At 38.7% G+C, this 20,734-nt stretch overlaps 2 protein-coding genes across 2 annotated transcripts; both read right to left on the reverse strand.

Annotated features, from left to right (window-relative positions):
* Window positions 1–12,164: 12,164 nt before the first annotated feature.
* LOC126620089 (phosphoenolpyruvate carboxykinase (ATP)-like) lies at window positions 12,165–15,048 on the reverse strand. The gene is made up of 6 exons (XM_050288564.1): window positions 14,961–15,048; window positions 14,403–14,860; window positions 14,223–14,293; window positions 13,928–14,107; window positions 13,584–13,700; window positions 12,165–12,538 (listed from the first exon to the last, which is right to left on the reverse strand). Exons 2-5 carry the CDS (start codon window positions 14,486–14,488, stop codon window positions 13,624–13,626), a joined length of 414 nt encoding a protein of 137 aa, XP_050144521.1. The 5' UTR covers window positions 14,489–14,860; window positions 14,961–15,048; the 3' UTR covers window positions 12,165–12,538; window positions 13,584–13,623.
* On the reverse strand, window positions 14,889–19,591 carry LOC126620088 (uncharacterized). The gene is made up of 6 exons (XM_050288562.1): window positions 18,552–19,591; window positions 18,343–18,368; window positions 18,100–18,145; window positions 15,518–15,560; window positions 15,154–15,276; window positions 14,889–15,045 (listed from the first exon to the last, which is right to left on the reverse strand). The coding sequence occupies exons 1-6, from the start codon at window positions 18,840–18,842 to the stop codon at window positions 15,041–15,043; spliced, it is 534 nt and encodes a 177-aa protein (XP_050144519.1). The 5' UTR covers window positions 18,843–19,591; the 3' UTR covers window positions 14,889–15,040.
* Between the last annotated feature and the right edge of the window lie 1,143 nt (window positions 19,592–20,734).

Raw genomic sequence — 20,734 nt, forward strand, 5'->3', positions numbered from 1 at the left:
ATATCTAACCATGCAACCCGTCCGTGGCGTCCAGATCGAATGTGAATATGCAAGACTCATTAAGTTTTATGAAAACCTTTTGAATAACCATATAACTCCTAAGATGTGTCGTCCATCCTAAGTAGCTACACATGTTAACCACAAGAAGCCTTAGTCAATTTCAAGGACAGCCCTCTGTCAAAATTGCATCAAATTACTTTTCTAATTATCCTAATGGTCGCGAATGACTAAGACAAATAGATAGTTTAAAGCACAATGATTAACAATCCAAAATTTGCATGCATAAATTCATAAGAAAATTAAAAAGAGACTACATATTCTTGCTAAGGATCATGGCCTCACCCTACCAAAAGAAAATTAGCTACGGATATTCATAATTAAAATCAACATAGTTGTATTAAACTAGAAAAAGAATGAAAACACCTTGAAGAATAAAGTCTTGAAATCTCTAAGCTTTGCACAAAAGCTTTTCCTAATCTTGCATATGTTCTCCCTCCAAACCCTAAGTTTTTTATTTTGATTTTTAAAAGGCTTATTTCTACTACTCTAAATAAAATCCTCCTAGTAAAAGGTCTTAGAATCAAACTAGGAAATCAAATAAATTGAAATAAAATAGGAAACATAATCCTAAATTAACTTGGTAAATTCGCCCAGAAATCTGCACAACCACGTTTTGGACCCAAATCAGCTCCAAAACTGGCCCAAAATAGGTTGATTTATAGCTTGGACTATTTGAACACTTCTCCAGAAGGCGACGAACCCATCTGAGGTCATCTTGGGCTCCAAAAATACAATTTAAGCCCATAAACGTCACTTTCCAACAACGCGCACTGCTCCTTCATTTAATCGCCAGAAAATAACCGCTTGGTAGAAACTGCTGAGATTTTGACACGAACAACCAAGAGACACACGAACGTCCTCCAATTTGAATCACTCCAAAATTTGTCTGTTTGGTCATGTTTTGCTCCAGAGGAAGTCGAATGTCCTACATTGAAAATATAAAGCAAAGTATCAAAATTCTACCAAAATAATTACCAAATTATACTAAGAATAGGGTAAAATATATAATATAATATTGACTCATCAAAATACCTCCAAACTTAGCTTTGTGCTTGTCCTCAAACAAAACAAAACTAGAAAACAAAAATAAAAGCTAACAAACTAGAAACTTAACTAAAACTTGACTAAGACAAAAAATTTCATCTTCAAGTTGCAATTCATAGAAAACGTTAAAAATTAAAACATGTTCCAACGAATCCCACCACAGAGTTTAAGCCATTTAGAATCAATTAGAAAAGAATTCATGAACTTCCTTTGGTGTAAAGTGAACCAAAATAGTTAAAGAGACTTGACTAAAACCTTTACTTCTTGTCCTTTTTATTCCACACGTACTAACTTTACATAATTTTTTTTCTCGTTTTCGATTTTTTTTACACATTTTTGTTTTCTAGTAACAGTAGTGGTCGTGCAATGTCAGTTCACTTAAGCTTTCTCTCCAACCCATGTAACGAGCTTTAGGTCAATGACTCCCAAACCACAAGGGCTTTAGGGCACTAGGTGTAGAACACCCCTAAGGACTTATTTACTCAAGTTGAAAAGGCTACGAAACCAACTAACCATCATGCCCCATGCCAAGACTCTACCGTTTGACGCGAGAATCACTGCTGATTAGGTAGGATTGGCCCGGTTACTAAGCAAAGCCTCGGGTGAGACAATTATTACTTTATTCATACCAATAACTAACTTTACTTAGAACAAAAATTAAAAAATAAACTTAGACTAAAAGTAATTGTTTCAATCTCACTCCCCACAAACCATGTTAATGTGCATGTGCAAATTTTCAAAGTATAGCTCATGAATTAGTGTTTAAGCAACGATAAATAGAAAATACTTTACTGTGGGATTAACCTTTACTATGTCCATGTGTTCTAACGTTTAAAATAATCTATGGATATTAATTTAAAAAGAATGAAAATTTTATTTTATTGACTCAAAATTTAAGAACCGCAAATTTTATTTCCCACCCCCAAACTTAAATTACACATTGTCCTCAAGGTGTGGAAAATAAATATAAGAAAAGAAACAAAAATATGAAATCCTAAAATAAAACGTAAAACTACTATCAAAGAAAATGACCTAAGAAAAAGATAATATAAAATGACAAAGACATACAGAAAATAAGAGGAAAGAAAAGGGAATGGACACACCTCGGGGATCGAAGTGGCGACCTGAGGCAAGGAAGGTATGCGCTGGCCAACACGTAGAAGTCCACATGTGTGTTAACCTTTAGCAACGGCTATAATATGAACTGGTGCAGCCTCTGTATTTGACAGTTCAAAAACCCTCGCAGCTACACCCATTCTCAGTGCAACTTCTGATGAACTCGAGCCCAAAGCCCAAACGGCTCTCTCCCCTTGTGAATTCAAATCGTGTCCTAGGGAAGCATAAAAGCTGAGGATGCGCACACGTGTCGTGCATCAGGAAAGAGAGCTCCCTAAGATTCCAATTGAAAGGCCACAACTCTCTCTCATTTCTGATTACAATTAGAAACCCTTGATCTCTCTCTCATTGTTGTAAAAGAGGAGATATGTCTCTCATGAATAGCAGAAGCTTCCCTCTCTCGAGAAACCGAAAAGAAACCTCATTCCTCTCCACCCTCTCTCACATCAACACAAACCATTCGCCTATTAAACTAAACATGGTAAATACCAAAAATATACATGACAATATTTGGGAATTTCTTCTATATTCATTAATCTCCAAAGTGGAGCATATATAAGAGTTACAATTGGTATTACATATGTACTTCACCAATGTGGGACAATAAACTACTATTTACACTTTAACTAATATATAACTCGCAAACTCCCCCTCAAGCTGGTGCAAAGATGTCACGCATGCCCAACTTGTCAAGCGAGTTGGAAAACACACTATTAGACACAGCCTTAGTAAGAACATCAACAAGTTGATCTTCATATCTCATAAACAGAAACATAATAATTCCAGCATCCAATTTTTCCTTGATGAAATGTCGATCAATCTCCACATGTTTTGTTCGATCATATTGCACTGGATTATAAGCAATCTCAATAGTAGCCTTATTATCACAATGAAGTTTCATAACACCCTTGGGTTTAAACCCAAGATCTCTTAACAATTTTTCAACCACAACAACTCATATACACCATGAGACATACCACAAAACTTAGCTTCTGCACTTGACCTAGCCACCACTTTTTGTTTCTTGCTTCTCCAAGTAACTAAATTACCACCCACAAACATAAAGTATCTAGATGTAGATCGCCGATCAGTGATAGAACCTGCCCAATCTGCATCTATATACCCTTCAACATTCAAATGACCATTCTTGGAGAAAACCAAGCCTCTGCCAGGAGCCATCTTCAAGTACCTCAAAATACGGGTTACTGCATCTGTTTGTACCATACTTGACCAATCCCGAAACTACTGAGCACTGGTCAACGTTATACCGTCAAGGACCCAGAAGAGTTTCCCTTCAACCAGGAGGTCAATCACAGCACGACACGTGTCAATATCAGAAGCCAATCATAGTGCGACACGTGTCAACATCAGAAGCCAATCACAACACGACACGTGTCAATGTCAGAACAAAACTAGAAACTCTCTTCTATAAAAGGAGATCATTCTCCCACAATATTTCCTAATGTCATTTGTACTAAATCATTCACTTGTACTCACTAAATGAGAGCTTGAACCTATATACTTGTGTAAACCCTTCACAATTCGTGGACATAGCCAATCTGGGTGAACCACGTACATCTTGTGTTTGCTTCCCTATCTCTATCCATTTACATACTTATCCATACTAGTGACTGGAGCAATCTAGCGAAGGTCACAAACTTAACACTTTCTGTTGTACCAAAGTCTTCGTTGATTTTATGCATCAACATTTGGTGCCGTCTGTGGAACCACATTTATTCCCACTCTCTTCAGCTTTGTTAAGCTGGTTTCCACCATTCGTACACTCTCTTTTGACCAGGCATCCTTTTCCAACATGGGGAGCGAAGGAAGCCACAACACACAGAATGATACCCCTCTTGCACCTGGTGCGAAGCAACGAAAGAATGAACAAAAGAAGTTTGCTCTTCAGGCTAAAGTCGATGAGTTGGAGGCTTAGAATAACAAGATAGCGATGAAGAATGAGATCCTCCAAGAGCAGTATAAGAAGGTCTTCGAGATGCTCCACGAGGCTAGATATACTAAAACACACGAGCTCATCACCCATGTGGAAGTCAACCATCAACTAGGTGCCCCCCAACGCCGAGGGTCATTTGCTCTCGACATGGGTATTCCTGTTGAGGAACGAGCTACTCATCGAAATGGCAACCAACATGAGATTTCTCTCAACCTAGCTGCTTCGACCCGAAGCAGGAGGAGTGGAGGAAGACACTTCCTTACAGAAAGAGTGGAAAGATCGAAAGCTATCTTTTGTGACTGTTGAGACTTCCTAAAGCAACGTCCAGACAATCTTATCCATGTAAACTCGAAGATCAATGACCCAAGGGTCTCTGAAAGACTCGGTCTCTTCCCATGTCCCAGGCCGGCTACCAATTTGGGGAAGGGGCAACAAGTCCTAGAGAAACACGAAGGTATAAGGGACTCAGAGATGTTCCGACAGACATACCTTCGAAGTCAGTACGGCGAGTCTAGGAAAAATCACATGCTCTTGATCAAACCTTCCTACTTCCAAGAGGAGATGGAGATTTACAAAAGAAAGCTCCAGTGGTATATGACTCCACTCCGGACCCTCTTGTCCTACAACTCCTTAAGGAAGTAAACAAGTTGAAGGTCGAACGACAAGCTGAGATACTTGATTGGAACCAACCTAGGCCTGGTCCTCTTACAAGGAGGATCCTCGACACCCCATCTAAGCAAAGACAAAGCAGAAGCTTGGCTTACAACTCTGTACTGGAAATGAGGACCCGATTGAACATCTTAACCTCTTTGAGTCCACCATGGCATACCGGATGCACACCAACAAAGAGTGATGTCTTTTCTTCCCCTCCACCCTCTCTGGCGGAGCTCTAAACTGGTATTGCTGCCTTCCACTTGAGACGGTAGACTTATTTGAGGAATTGAGGAAACTGTTTGTTTCTCAACACATTTTCCAGACCGATCGCTTGCACTCTGCGGATGACTTGTACACTATTTGCCAGAAGCCAGACGAGTCATTATGTATGTATGTTGGCCGCTTCAGTCATGAGTATTCTTGTTGTGCCGAGGCAGACGACAAGACTGCCCTCAAAGCCTTTACGGCAGGCCTACGTGACTGTTTCTTTAAGTACATGGTCAATGCCAACACTTGGAAGACTTACTCTGAGGTGATGGCGTATGCTTATAACCATGCCTCCGCCGAGGCAAGGACATACCAAGAGAAACCCCCAACAACCATTCCCTATCATTAAGTGGGAAGTGGAAGCCAAATCCAACCAAATGAAAAGACCTTGACCTTCCAAACGGCAGCGCCTGCCTTACTTGATGCTTCGCCAAGTCAACAGACAAATCAATCTCAGGGCAAAAGGAAAGATTTCCATCCTCACCAGTCTCATTTTAGTAAAAAGAGTAAGGGACACTATCGCAATAACCAAGGGTATCGCCATGATAATGCCCACCCCCAGGCAGTCAACACAGTGGGCCAAGCACGTGTCAGGATAGGCCCTACCCCGAGGTATGAGACATACGCGCCTTTGAACGCCACATGCGTGGCCATTTACCCCAGCATAGCACACCTGATACCGAAGCCAATGCTGAGGCAGTCGAGTTACAAGCCCACGAAGAACACGGGCATGTTTTGATACTACCACGAGCATAACGGCCATGACGGCGAGAAGTGTATCACCCTTCGTGATCATATTGAAGCTTTGGCGCGTGAAGGAAAAATTGATCGATTCCTCATTCACCCTTCAAAGGATAACCGTAACCAACGCCAAATGAATGTGATATATTTCATAAGCGGTGGCACACCCATATCTGAATCTTCCAATAGGGCCATGAAAAACAGGGAACGAGCTTTAAGGCCTGGCCACTAAGTGTTTCACGTGGAAGACATCAGGGGAGGCAAGTATCAAAAGCCTAACTGGGATCCAATATGTTTCTACCCTGAGGAAGAAAGAGGTATCATCTACCCTCACAACGACCCACCGATCGTGGAAGCTCACATAGCCAACTTTGAAGTATGATGAATCCTGGTAGACATGGGGGCTTTGGTCAATATCATGTTTGCTGAAGCTTTCAGGGCACTTAATGTAGCTGAACATTTGCTCGATCGCTCGATTTCTCCTCTAATAAGCTTATCCGATGATATCGTGTAACCTTTAGGGAGCATACACTTACCTTTCACTATTGGTATAGACCCTTACACAGCTACTATTACCACTAACTTCCTGGTGGTTGATTGTCAAACGGCATACAATGTCATCTTTGGACGCACACACATCAATGATCTCAAGGCCATGGTATTCACACATATGTTGTTGATGAAATTTCCAACCCCCTATGGCAATGGTTACATCAGAGGAAATCAACTTAGTGCACGATCATGATACAACACTTCGGTCAAGCAACAGCACATGCCTATGCCTAAGGAAACCCTTTCTATATATGACCAAGTCATAAAGACCACCTCAGACAAAGCCAACTTGGATCTTCACAGTGGCAACAGTCAACCCGACGATCCTCGAGAAGACTCTTTCACCCAGCAAGCACAACCCGCTGAAGAGCTGAAGAAGGTTTCTATCTCAAAAGATTATCCAGATTGTATGGTGAAGATTGGCACCACCTTGTCACCACCCATTAGGTTGGTATTGATCTCTTTTTTGTAAGAGAACACTGAGGTCTTCGCCTGGTCAAACGAAGACATGCCAGGCATCTCTCTTGATATCATATGTCATCGCTTGAGTGTTGACCCCAAGACCAAGCCGGTGAGACAGAAGCGAAGATCTTATGATGTTGAACGATACGAAGCAATGAAGGCAGAAGTTGAAAAACTCAAAGGCATAGGCTTCGTCCGTGAAGTCAATTACCCAACATGGGTAGCAAATGTGGTCCTTGTTAAGAAAAATCTAACCAAAGAAAGTCTCATGCTCCAAAAGGTCTTGTGGAGAATATGTGTCGACTACATTGACCTAAACAAAAGATGCCTGAAGGATATCTTTCTTTTTCCTCTCATTGACAGACTTATAGACTCTACGACAGGGTGTGAACTCCTGAGCTTCATGGATGCTTACTCAGGATACAACCAAATCCTTATGAACCCTCCAGACCAAGAACACACAGCCTTCACTACTGACAGGGGACTATATTGCTATACAGTCATGTCATTTGGCCTAAAGAATGCAGGGGCGACTTATCAGAGACTAGTCAATTCGATGTTTGCCGAACAGATTGGGAAGAGCATGGAAGTTTACGTTGATGATATGCTAGTCAAGAGCAAACATGCTGACCAACACATCACCAACCTATCTGAAACTTTTACCATTCTGAAGAGGTATCGAATGAGGTTGAACCCCAACAAATGTGCCTTCGGCGTAAGTTCTGGCAAATTCTTAGGCTTTATGATAAGCCAACGAGGTATTGAGGCTAATCCCGAGAAGATCAAAGGAATCCTAGACATAAAGGAACCGGTAACTTCAAAAGACATTCAGAGCCTTACTGGCAAGGTGGTAGCCTTAACTAAGTTCATCTTTAAGGCCACAAACCAATGGAATCCATTAGAAGTAACTTTCGCGGGACCCCACACATTAGAATGTATCAAATCAAATGGCAAAGTAGCTTTAGAATCACTTACAGGAAAGGAAGCACAATGACTCTTAGCCATGACACATGTTTCACACTTGAACTCTGAATCACTACAAGTGTGAAACAAAGAAGGAAATAGATGCTTCATATAACTGAATAATGGATGTCCCAATCATTGATGCCATAACCAAATTTGATGTCTGTCATCCACTTTAGCACTTAAAAACTTGATGATTATTTGAACAGGAAACAATAGTGTCCTCCATAGTCAAGATGTACAAACCCCCTATTCTTTTACCACGACCAATTATCTTTTGAGTTTGAATGTCTTGAAAATAACAATACGTAGGGTAGAAGTGAGCAGAACAATATAAGGTATCAAGAAGTTTTCCTACCGACAAAACTTAACATCAAGAACAAGTAAAGCACGGACCAGTAATAAGGTCGGAGTCAGAAAGATAGTGCCTTCACCCTTCACAGGGGAAGGTGCTCCATTTCCACTAGTAATATACGGATCACGAACATAGTCACATAACTCATCAAACACTTTAGGGTCACTAGTCACATGATTAGTGGCCCCAGTATCAATTATCCATTTATTTGTTCCACCAAGATGCATAACAACACTATGATTATATTGAGCCATTAAACTAAATCACGAACAATAAAGGCACAAAAGATACACAGCGGAATGAAAACAATTTACCAGAACACTGTAGCAATTAGTGTTCATGGCACTGTAGCAATCACTGTTTACGACGCTATAGAGGATCATTGTTCACAAGGTTCACACACTGTAGCAAAGCATTGTACTGTAGCGCGAGACTATTCACTTTTTTTTTTCAACGAAGGAAATCACGAAAAAGGTGGGCACAAAATCAAAGCACACAGGTCACCCAGAGCGAACTGCTCTGATGCCATATTAAACTAAACATGGTAAATACCAAAAATATACATGATAATATGTGGGAATTTCTTTTATATTTATTAATCTCCAAAGCGGAGTACATATAGGAGTTACAATTGGTATTACATATGTACTTCACCAATGTGGGACAATAAACTACTATTTACACTTTAACTAATATATAACTCGCAACATCGCCTCTACTCCATTTCTGATCAACTCAAAATCTTCGCCATTTCTCCCTTGCCTCGAGGACAGCCAAAGTGAAATGCCTATCCATACCTCCATTGCTCTCGGGTCCCTTCATGGAGCTCACCTCACTAGATCTCGGCTACAAAACCCCAAATCCCAAAGGTAAAAATTTTGCCTTGCTGCCATTTCGTTCCACTGGGTTAATTGTCATGGAAAAATCAAATAATTAACACATGCATGCATTGTTTGGTTGCGAGATCCACGGGTCCACAACAAGAGAAACACACCAACGCCCACAATGTACAGATCCAAGGCCAATCGACCAAGAGTCCTCCATTTGTCAGGTAAAAATGCTTCACCCCCAAACTGTGGTTCTGATGGTAATTTCTAAGTGCCTTTGATTGTGATTTTCACACCCATTTGTGTTCTGATTTCAGCATAAGAACTGACTATAAGGATCTGGAGATGGCAGAACATAAGAAAGACATAAAAGACATGGATAGAAAATTAAAGGTAAAGAATCATGCTTGCAATTTAGTGTGCTAGTTGTGCATGTGTAAGATCTGTGAGTTGCATGAAAAATAACAATCGGATTTAAAATGTGTGTAGAATGCGCATGGGACGGGTTTCCGAACGATAGAACACAAAGGAATCAGTCGCAACCCGCACGGATCTGAGCATGAGAAAGGTATAAACCCATGTATTAAAATGTTGGATCCCGAACGGCAATGATATGGTGCAATGTCAGTTTAAATCTCAACTTATGGCTCTCTGTGTGTAGGAAGCTGATGAACCAATATTTATACTATATATTTTCTCCTTTTTATATTTCTTTTCTTGTCTAGTTTAGTTGGAAGTTTTGAGTATTTATGAGTTTTTCCATTTTGTGTTTCTAGGAGCAGCAAGATTGAGTTTGGTGGAAAAGTATGCAAACGTTGGAATTTTTTAGTGATTCCAGTTGGAGCTGATTCACAAGAGATCAAAGATGATCATATCAATTTTTCAGCTCAAAATTCCCAGCCAATTGTTCCCAGCTTAAGAATGAAGACAGGTCAGCGTGCTGACAAGGCAGTTTGGACCTCTGAAGGTTGCACAAGAGATAAGTACATAATTAAAGCCTAAATTGAGGAAACTTCCTTCTTAGCTTTTGAAGCTGACCTTTCAAGCTTTCTAAAGACATCTCATTCATTGAAATCTAAGGACTGTTGGTATACTAAACATTATGGCCAAATCTGCCCACTCCATTTGGCTAATAAAAATAAGAAAGTAAAGGCACTTGTTTTGTGCTTTACTTTGTCATCATCACTCGGCAGACAATGGGGTTTTCAATCCCACTCATTTGGCCTTTGTAGCATTAGAAAAACAGAAGCTTTTGGAGGAGGAAAGTGGAACACATGGCTGTTTATTCCTTTGTCTAATAAAATAAGGTAAAGAAGGGGGACAACAATGATGGCCTTCCACTTGTGGCCTTAGTGCTTTGAAAAATCATTGCCTTTTGTTTAAGGCAACACACGGCAGAGAGTAAAAGGAGGGGAGGGCAGAGAAGAAGAAGGGAACGGATAGAGTTGCAGCAAGCAACATAGCAGAAAGCAGAAGGGATGCCGCAGCTCCAAGAGGAAAGCTCAGGGGATAGCTTCCTTGTAAAAAAAAGGGTTGTCTCTTTCTTTGATTCTTCATAATTTCTTATGTATTCAAATAATTATGTATAACTAATTTCCTTTTGCTAGAGTGAGGCCATGAGCCGCAACATGATTACGTAGATTTCTCTTTCAATTGCTTAAGTGTTGTTACATGCTTGCTTTGATATTTTCAATCTCTAAATTAAACTATCTATGTGTCTTGATGATTGATCACCATTAGGATGCTTAGAAAAGTCGTTGGATGCAATTTTGAACGAATGTCACGTTAAAATTGGTTATGCTTCTTGTGATTGAGGATTGTAATTTCTCCCATGGTATGCTGACATCGCAAATTATTTGGCATCTGGAGAAATACCATCAGAGTTTAGTTACCAACAAAGGAAGAAGTTCCTCTCCACTGTAAAACACTACTTTTGGGATGAGCCATACCTTTTCAAGCATTGCCAAGATCAAATCATTCGTCGGTGTGTCCCCTTAGAAGAACAACAAAGCATTTTGAAGTTTGCTCACCACTATGCATGTGGTGGTCATTTTGAACCAAGAAGGACAGCGGCCAAGATCTTACAGAGTGGTTTCTTTTGGCCATCTTTATTCAAAGATGCATACATATGCTGCCAGGCTTGTGATAAGTGTCAAAGAGTTAGAAATCTTTCTCAGAGAAATGAGATGACCCAACAAAGTATTTTAGTGATTGAACTATTTGATGTTTGGGGTATAGACTTCATGGGACCTTTCCCTTCTTCACATGGCAATCTTTACATCTTGGTGGCGGTTGATTATGTCTCTAAGTGGGTGGAGGCAATAGCTTCTCCAACATGCAAAAGTTCTGTGGCGTTAGGTTTCTTGCAGAATACTATTTTTCCCCGATTTGGAGTACCTCGTGCTATCATCAGTGACGAAGGTACGCATTTCTTAAACCGCACCATGGTTGCCCTTTGTGCCAAGTATCATATTCACCATCGCATAGCCACCCCATACCATCCACAAACATATGGACAAGTTGAAGTATCTAATCGTGAGCTCAGGAGGATTCTTGAGAAAACTGTCAGTTCATCTCGAAAGGATTGGAGTTTAAAGCTTACTGATGCTTTATGGGCATATAGGACAACTTATAAGACACCAATTGGGATGTCTCCTTTTCGTTTGGTGTATGGGAAAGCTTGCCATCTACCTATGGAACTTGAGCACAAGGCATATTAGGCTATTAAGCACCTCAATTTTGACTACCAAGCAGCGGGAGAGAAGCGGAAGCTGCAGTTGAATGAAATGGAAGAAATAAGGAATGATGCTTATGAGAATGCAATGATTTACAAGGATAAGACCAAGAAATTTCATGATGCTCACATCCTTCGTAAAGAGTTTCAACTGGGTCAGAAGGTTTTGCTTTTTAATTCGAGACTGAAACTATTCCCAGGAAAGCTCAAATCACGTTGGAATGGTCCATATCGTGCTGTACAGGTCTATCTTCATGGGGCTGTGGATATCCAAAACGTGCAAACTGGTTTTGTTTTCAAAGTTAATGGGCATCGCTTGAAGTTATACAAGGAGTCTTCATATGATCTTGCTAAGGATTCCATCACTTTGAAGGAACCTATTATTTGAATCAAACTACCAAAAGAATGTCTAGCTCTAGACAGTAACTAAAGTGCTTCTTGGGAGGCAACCCAAACTTTCTATCTTTCATCTTTATTTTGAATAATTTTAAATGTTCTTGTTCTGTTTTTTCCCTTGATTTTTGGTTTTGTGTGTTCAAGCCCTGCTATTGATCTCCTTATGCAAGTAATGCTTTTGCAGTCTTTACCACAACTTCTTGCAAAGTTTCTTAATCCCACGGGTTACTCACACATTTGTTATGCATAATTGGCCTTATCCACGGAGTCCAATCCCAAAAGCTGAGCAGCCAACTTAAAGTTTCTGTTCGTTGCCACTAATGCATTCATCTTTGCTCCTTCTTCAAGTCTCTGACTCAGAAGCTAAAAGCAGCTACTTCAATTCGCTTCTCTAGCTAGCTATTATTACGAACCTAGATATAAGATGGAGAAACATACATCAGTTTGCACTCTATAACAATTTTTCAAGGTAAATGACCATTAAGGATAACATTTCAGGAACTTCAACCCTAGCATGCATATGCATATTATATATTTTATTTATCAGTCCAAAAATATATTTTATTATATATCTTATTTACGGTACTTAATCAACCTGAAGATTCTCACTCATAATACTTGATTATGATTAGCTGCATTAGTTATATACACAATTTAGATTCTAATTAAGCAGCAGCGCTAAACAGTTCAACTTTAGTAAGTGCTCTAAAATTAATAGATTAACAAAAAAGAATATGGATGATTTATTGTGTTCATTTTCATGCCATCTTAAGTGACCAGAAACTGAAAATTTCTTGTTGAATGTGTTAATGCTGCAGCAATATATAGGATGAAGGAGAAAATTCCAATGAAGATTGGTTGAGGAAATTGACAGTGTCACTACTCGCCCTTGGAAAGATGTCTTTTCTGGAAACCCTTTCAAAGTGTTTAGGATCCAAAAACTTGTAATCAATTAGAGTGTGCCGATTAGGGTGATTTGCTATCTAAGACTCACTTGGGAGTTGGGAGCAAAGTTATAAGTTGCAAGCTCTTGTAACGCAGTAATGAATTTGGATAATATTGGACATGGAATAAAATATCACATGCACAGCAAGCTACAGTGACCATAAAAAAATTAAAAAATAGAAAAAAGATCTTAAGCAAAAACCATGAATCCAACTCAAAAATGAAATCTTCCAAATAAAATCTCAAACCATAACCCAAATCAAATGCACCAAATCTCACATCAAAAAAAAATTATACAAATTGACATATTGGTAGAAACCCAACAGAGACATATTGGTAGAAACCCAACAGAGATTTTAGAGAGAGAGAGAGAGAGAGAGAGTGCCAGAGGGAGTGAAATATGATTGTACCTGGAAAGCAAAAAGTAAATTATATAAATCAATAGAAATCTGATCTAGGTCCAAGTCTCAGACTCTCAACCTCATAACCCTTTAGTGATCAGTATAAGTTCACCTGTATAACACACCGTTGTCCGGAGATGCTCTTTCCATACTCATTGAGTAAAGCCTCTGTCGCAAAAAGTACTCCTCTTCCGGTTGCTGCATCTCTTCCTAGTGATCCACCAAGATCCTGATTTGCAAGAAAAAAAAAACAAACAAAATGCAAACAAAATTTAACTGAATGAAAGAGGACAATTCACTTTTGACAAAAAAAAAAAAGAAAAAAAAAAGAAAAGAGGACAATTTACTGAAGCAACTTTCCATGATTTACTTACAATCATGACACAGAACATAAACATTTCACACTAACTGTCATTTTTAAAGTAGAATGTTCAATTATATCATGATGTTAAGTACCAGTCCCAAATTTGATAGCATTCCAAATATCTGGTTCCTTGTCCTTTAACAAATCAATGCACTTGGCATTGGCATAGCAACGACCTTTAATGTTTGACACACCATTGTTGCTCCAGCAGTGCTCATCATCTCCAATCAGATACTGATTATGATCCGTAGACAGAGTAGTCTTCCCAGTGCCTGCAACAAACATCCCAGGATCAGTTACACAAACACGAAAGAAACTGAAACACAAAAGATTGATGTATCCATCGCCAATTGATCATTGCACACATAAAATTATCATGATTCATACCTCTGCGTCGATATGGAATTTTATAAACTGGACAAATGGAACCCGATTTCATCGATTTCACGGTGCAAGTGCTGTAAAAAATAAGCAAACACTGGCAATATGATCAAGCACATTCCAAGTATTAATACATCCAAATTAAAACTAACTTCGTATGCGAATAACTATGAAGGTAGAGATTACTTGCAGAAGAGATTGTTGCAATTGAGTGAATCCGCAGAACTGTGTAGACTCAAACTGCAAAACAGATGGGGAAAAATCAAACCCATTAACAGGGTGAAGAGAAATTTTAAATCTTTAAACGAATTCTAGACAAAATCATGCAAATGGTCTGTTTTGGCTACCAAGAAACTTAGTATACATTTGAATATTATTACATTTTAATACAAAAATTTAGCTTTATTCAGATGGGAGAGATCAAAGGTTGCATCATTCAGCTTCACACATGGCCACAACACAATTTCAAAAACTCTGTCATATCAAAGTCACATTCTTTATCAAACTCCCACTCCGGAATCAAACAAAGGTTGATGACGGACAAAAAGAAATACAAAGTACGAAATATAATCAATATCATCAGTCAAAACTTGCTGCAAAGGGTGAGGGGTCAACCAAGTGACTTTTTGCCCCTTAACCTCGGCCTGCATGAACAAACAACAGAAGAATCCATACCCAAATAACACAATAACATAAAATGCACAGTTGAAGATTTGATAAGCAGTGTACAGTACATAACCAAACCTAATAATATATGGCTTTAACAGATACAAAGACTTTACGCAATTTATGAGTCCAAGATATGTAAGCTTGCCATTCATGACTCAACCTGGTACGAAAGCAACACCAGTATTAAGGGAAGATTCCACAAAACGATTAACTCCTCATCATTTCACACTTCAGAACTCCTTTTATTTAGAAAAATTCAAATATCTACCTTCGACAGTTATGAATGCATTTGACATCAATTCTGTCCTCAATAGCAGGTAATGCCACAAAGAGGTGAACCATTGTGAGGCAGTCATCAATATCTCTGAGTGTGTCAACGAATTTTGGATATCTGCAGTTCCAAACATACCAAACAACAATTGTCAGAGGTTCTACAAATAAGCAAACTTCAAAAGATACAATAGCAAAAAACCAAACACATACAACCACAATCTAAGAATATTTTAATGACAGAAAAGAAAACTGACCTTTTGCGTGGAGGCAATGAGAAAATATAGAGAAGCAAACCACCTATTTGAAAAGGTAAAAACAAAGGACTAAAATCAAACAATGATATATCAGTCAAAACTGACCTTTTGCGTGGAGGCAATGAGAAAATATAGAGAAGCAAACCACCTATTTGACAAGGTAAAAACAAAGGACTAAAATCAAACAATGATATATCAGTCTCCAAAATAAGTGTACAATATCTTTCAAATTTGATGACAAATTTATATGCAATAAGTCACATTATCCTTCCTTCAACTAATGTACATCCTATATTAGACCACACAACACATGCACTCTAATCACTTCATTGGTGCTCTACCTCATTTCCAAATGTAGTTTCATCTCCACTGAGTTTCTACATGCATGGGAACATATGTTTTTCTTACTAATTTGATTAGATTATAAACTGTTTCAACTAATTCTTGGAATATCATATCTGTAATATCAAACTATAACAGTTGGATTTTACTGGTAAGTAAAACAGTTGTATAATGAACAAACAATTTCAGATTTTGAGAACAGATTTATTCCATTACCTTCTACCCTCCATCTCCCTTTGAGCAACAGAGTAGTCATTAAATTTCATCTTATGGCGTGTGTGCTGTGAGGTTGGTGAAGCCATGTGATCCTAATTTATTTTCTTTTTAATTATACAAATGGTACAGTTTCAACTGTACATGTTTAACCTCGGTGTTTTTCAATTTCAGTTTTACTTCTACCATCCATTAATTTTCCTTTCCAAAATGATTTGAAAAATAAATCTATAGCTACTAACGGTCTATATGATTTGAAAAATAAATCTATAGCTACTAATGATTTGAAAAATAAATCTAAAAATTTATGTAAATGCAGAGGTTTGGCTGAAGGAGAGGGCATCGAAGAAATCCAGAAATCCTTCCATGGCAAACTTAGTTGTTCACACATGGCATGTGTGCTGTATGCTAGATGTCCTCTCTCTTTTAACAACACACAATAGCTTATGCAAATGCACAGAGGACTTCAACATGTTGCATTTAAAATAAATTTACATTTTGTAGCAAATGCATATGGCGAAATAGTTCATAAGTAATCATACTGGCAACCAAATACAACAGTTCAAAAACTTCAATGGAAATATAAATTGCCGAAAAAAAAATCTTGAATTTCCAAACCCACAAAATAAAAAATTCAACCAGATTACGTGTAAGAAGAAATACCAAGAACTGAGAGATGCAGGCTACCAAAATGCTCATGATCTTGTTTGTGCTAATGAACTATAAAACTTGAAATCAAAATTACAAAGGTAGAAGTTGAGATTCCAATATGAGACAGAACAATCGAAATGAAGATAAGGTGCCTAATATGAAATCAGGGCTCGAAAATAAAATTAAAATTTTTGGGGCAGATAAAAAACTAATCATTGATTAATTAAGACAAATGACTGAAATTGTCAACTTTTAAAATTACGTATCCTTAGTAAAAAAAAAAAGCACACACACCTCAGCCAAACTGGAAACCCCCTAAAGAAAATAGAAACATTCAAAAAGAAATTCATTGACGAAACAAAAAACTGCCAAGGAAAATGATCATTCCCAAAATTCCATTATGAACAAATATATGGACCAATATTAAGATGAATATAGAGCCCTGCCTTGTAAACCATCTTTGAGCCAACCAATTACACAAATCTAAATAAGAGATGGCAGAAAAGGAATATGAAAAAAATATGTGCATATGAGTTATGCATCTTGCTTGAATGCTATCTATCAATGGTAATTCCCAAATCCAAACAACCACCAAATCAAAACCCCAAAGCCAAACAGGGCAACTACATACGTATTAAATTCACATACAATTAGAAAGATCAAACTCAAACAAACACTGAAGCACTCAAGCAATTTAGATAATGCTTGACAGATGAAATTCAAACACTAAAATCACTCTGCAACTGATTCACATGAGCTATAGCATGTTAAGAATGAGCTATAGCATGCCAAATACCCTTGTCATTACCCACTCCCACTCTCTTTGGGAGGGTTATATAACAGAGAAAAACACATTATCAGTCATCTTTTACAGGCAAGAAGACAGAAAATAATTTATAATTCTATATTAATCAAACTTATGATTTTTGCATATACATTGGTGCATCCATTCTTTGCATATGCATTACTACTGATTACTCAATTTTACGGGCAGGAAGACAGAATTAAAACTAAGAAATGTAAGGAAAAAGAAAATACAGAGAGAGAGAGAGAGAGAGAGAAAGAGAGGGAAGAACCTGCAAGTAGGTTTGCTCAAAAGCATAATTAGTACCACCATCCGATTTTCGACGGCGGTTGCGGATTTGCGAATGCAAAAATTTGAATTTCCATAAACCCACCACAGTAAAAACCCCAAAATCCCGAGATTTATACCCAAAAAAAACATAATTTGAAAACCAAAGACCAAGGTTAACCGATATAGAAGAATAATTCAACAGAACATGAGCAAATAGTTTATACCAAATCCAAATTCCTAAAATCCACAAAACACAAACCATAAAATAGATATCAAACATCACAGAAATTAGAGAATCATGTAAACAAAACCGAGGCCTAATTCTCTTTTTCACTGAGAAGAAAATCTAAATAAGGATGTTCCCTTGATTAAGCTCTAAACAAAAAAAAGGTGTATGATTATATACCTCAAAATGCCAAAGTACCAAGTTCGCACTCCAACGATCCAAAATTCTGAAACATAGTAAATCCATTAGCAATTCTCAAACATGCTAAATTCAGACAGAAGCAGAGCTCGAGCATTTTAAATTCCGCTCCGCTCCTGGAATTTTTGAGATTTGAGCAGAAAATTTGGGAAGGAGAAGAATTTGATCGGAGAGAGTGAAAATTCAATCTACTTCAGGATCAAACACCAAAGTACGAAACTTTACCTTTTCTTCATCATCACTTTCTCATTCTTCACAACAGAATCAGGTGACAATTAGTAACGTAGAATTGAAAATAGTTGATTAAAAGCATCAAACTTTCAAAAAGGGGAAGCTCCTAAGAATCTAAAAATTCAACAGGAAAGCACTCCTAATTCAATTTAACATAACACAATCATAAATCCAATCCAAAGCAATGAAATTTCAACAAATACCGTGTATCGAATTCTGATTAGGGTTTCGGATGACTCGTTGGTTGGAAACACGACTTTCTCAGGCTTATCAGCTGCCTCCATCTGGGCATCCTTCAATTTGTCGTCTTGGGTCGAGACCTGAGCCTCCGTGGCCATCGCCGAGGAGGTGGAGACTCCATTTTCACCGCCGCAGAGGGACAGAGCCCTGAACTCGGAGCTCAGTGGCGAAGCACAGTGTTTAACTGGGGAAAGCAAAGAAGCGGTCTTTAGGAGAGGGAGGAAAATTCGATATGGGTTCGTGTGGAGGTGCATCAGTGATTGTTCGACGAATATAACTGAGATGATGAAGAGGAATGGGGTGAGCAGGGCTGGGGCTAGGTTGAGAGAAATGAGAGAGAAATGGTGCTAGGGTTGTAGGAAATGAGCTTACAGAGTGAGAAAAGGGAAGGATGGGGATTTGATGGATGGTTATCGAGAGAGTCGGGAGAGAGAAAGAGGGAAAGAAATGGCGGTGGAAATTTTTTAAATAAAGTGAAATTGCTCAATCCAACGGACACAATTACCCCTTAACTTTTAAGAATTACCTTTCAACCCAGCCCAGATCTGATGGTTTTTTTTTGTAAATAGCGTGAAATCGAGTGGCATTTTCTTGACTGTAGCCATGAACAGGCCAATTGCCCACCAACTTTAGAATAGATAATGGTTTGCCGGTGCATAAACTAGAAATGGAAGGCAGAGAGAGAACGGAGAAGCAGAAGAGGGGAAAATGTCATGAGTTGTTTTGTTTGATGAGGGTAATGTTGTCAATTACATGTGGAAGGTTGACCGACTTTGGTTCTTGAGCAGCCATGGCAACCATGGAAAGGAGTTGCAGGGAGGTCTCGTACTGGGGATTAAAAACCCCAGAAGCATGGACACTAATTACTGCCCCAAAAATAACAATGAGCTCAAAAGTTCAATTGAGAAGTGGATTTAAAAAGAAGAGCACGAATTCTAAGGCAAAAGAACATACAGATTAAAAAGAAGAGCACGAATTCTAAGGCAAAGAGGGATAAACCGAGAGCACGGTTTCAGAAAAATACAGAAAAATGCGAAACGCGGGAGTTTACCTGGAAACGGTCTGAACAGAATATAGAATTGTCCGACTCGTGAGCATGGCGGCGCTTCTTACAAATAGACAGCAGAGAGAGGAGAAGTTCACGGTTGAGGAATGAATGGAGGCAGTATTGCCTTTCGATGGTTCTACATGTACGTTTTTACAATAATGCCCTCGCCAATCTCTTAAGCTGGATTGTTTGACGAGGCTACTTTTGTCCATTGTCTGTTCCTCTTAGTTGAGCGCGGACTAGCAATTGACGCGAGAGGGTTTGTGTTGGTGGTTTAAAAACTTTGAAGGGCAATAACTTTGCTCTCGGGTGTCCGTTTTGGGTGATTTTTTTTTTGAATCCGCATAACTTTTTAAGACGAATCAGGCTATGGGGTTCCATAGGAGCCCCAACCCATTAGATATTAAAAAAAAACGTTTTTTTGTGTTCCAAAATCGACTTTTAAATCGATTGCGCACACCAATCGACAATTTTTTTAACGCTTACAGCACATTTATTTCCCCGTACGACATCAGATTTGCGCACTGTCAGTTGCGTTGGACTCCTTTCGACCTCCCGGAGGCCCCGGTACTCTTAGATTTTTCCAATTCTTAGCAGATTGGCACAATTTTATCAAAATACCGAAATTACCCTTTCGGGTCAACCGAGCGGCATATTTTTAGAAATATATAAAAGACAGAGGATCTGAGAGGTCGATACAAATCGAACACAATAAACAGAACATCCATCGAAGGTCGTTTGAAGTTGTCATGAATTACCAATGTATGGCATTCTTGGTCTGCGTCATGAATTTTTAGATGTGAAGGATTACATGTAATTCCTAAATATGGGCGAATCCACTCTTGGACGCAAGTGGTCCCGGGAACACACAGACGTTTGAAAAAGCAACTATGAGAACCTTTGAGGACCACCCAATGGTCTGGACATATGGTGAAAAAGCACTTGACCACCCAATGGTATGGACATATGGTGAAAAAGCACATGTGAGAACCTTTGGAGAACCGACCTAAACGAAGAAAAAAGACTTTTCTCTCCATTTCCAATTAGCAAAGGAATGGTGTTTTTAACAAACAATATTTATCTACACAAAGGGATGGT

The sequence above is a fragment of the Malus sylvestris genome, chromosome 4 (genome assembly GCF_916048215.2).
Source record: "Malus sylvestris chromosome 4, drMalSylv7.2, whole genome shotgun sequence".
Lineage (NCBI taxonomy): Eukaryota > Viridiplantae > Streptophyta > Magnoliopsida > Rosales > Rosaceae > Malus > Malus sylvestris.

Coding starts and splice junctions, on each gene's coding strand:
- LOC126620089 (XM_050288564.1), bottom strand. CDS start 14,488: ATGGGTTTGATTTTTCCCCATCTGTTTTGCAGTTTGAGTCTACACAGT. Junction 14,294..14,402: donor TGCAACAATCTCTTCTGCAA/GTAATCTCTACC, acceptor TATTTTTTACAG/CACTTGCACCGTGAAATCGA. Junction 13,701..13,927: donor TGCTATCAAATTTGGGACTG/GTACTTAACATC, acceptor CTTGCAAATCAG/GATCTTGGTGGATCACTAGG.
- LOC126620088 (XM_050288562.1), bottom strand. CDS start 18,842: ATGCACCTCCACACGAACCCATATCGAATTTTCCTCCCTCTCCTAAAG. Junction 18,146..18,342: donor AAAGTGATGATGAAGAAAAG/GTAAAGTTTCGT, acceptor ACTATGTTTCAG/AATTTTGGATCGTTGGAGTG. Junction 15,277..15,517: donor TCATTGCCTCCACGCAAAAG/GTCAGTTTTGAC, acceptor TTGGAACTGCAG/ATATCCAAAATTCGTTGACA.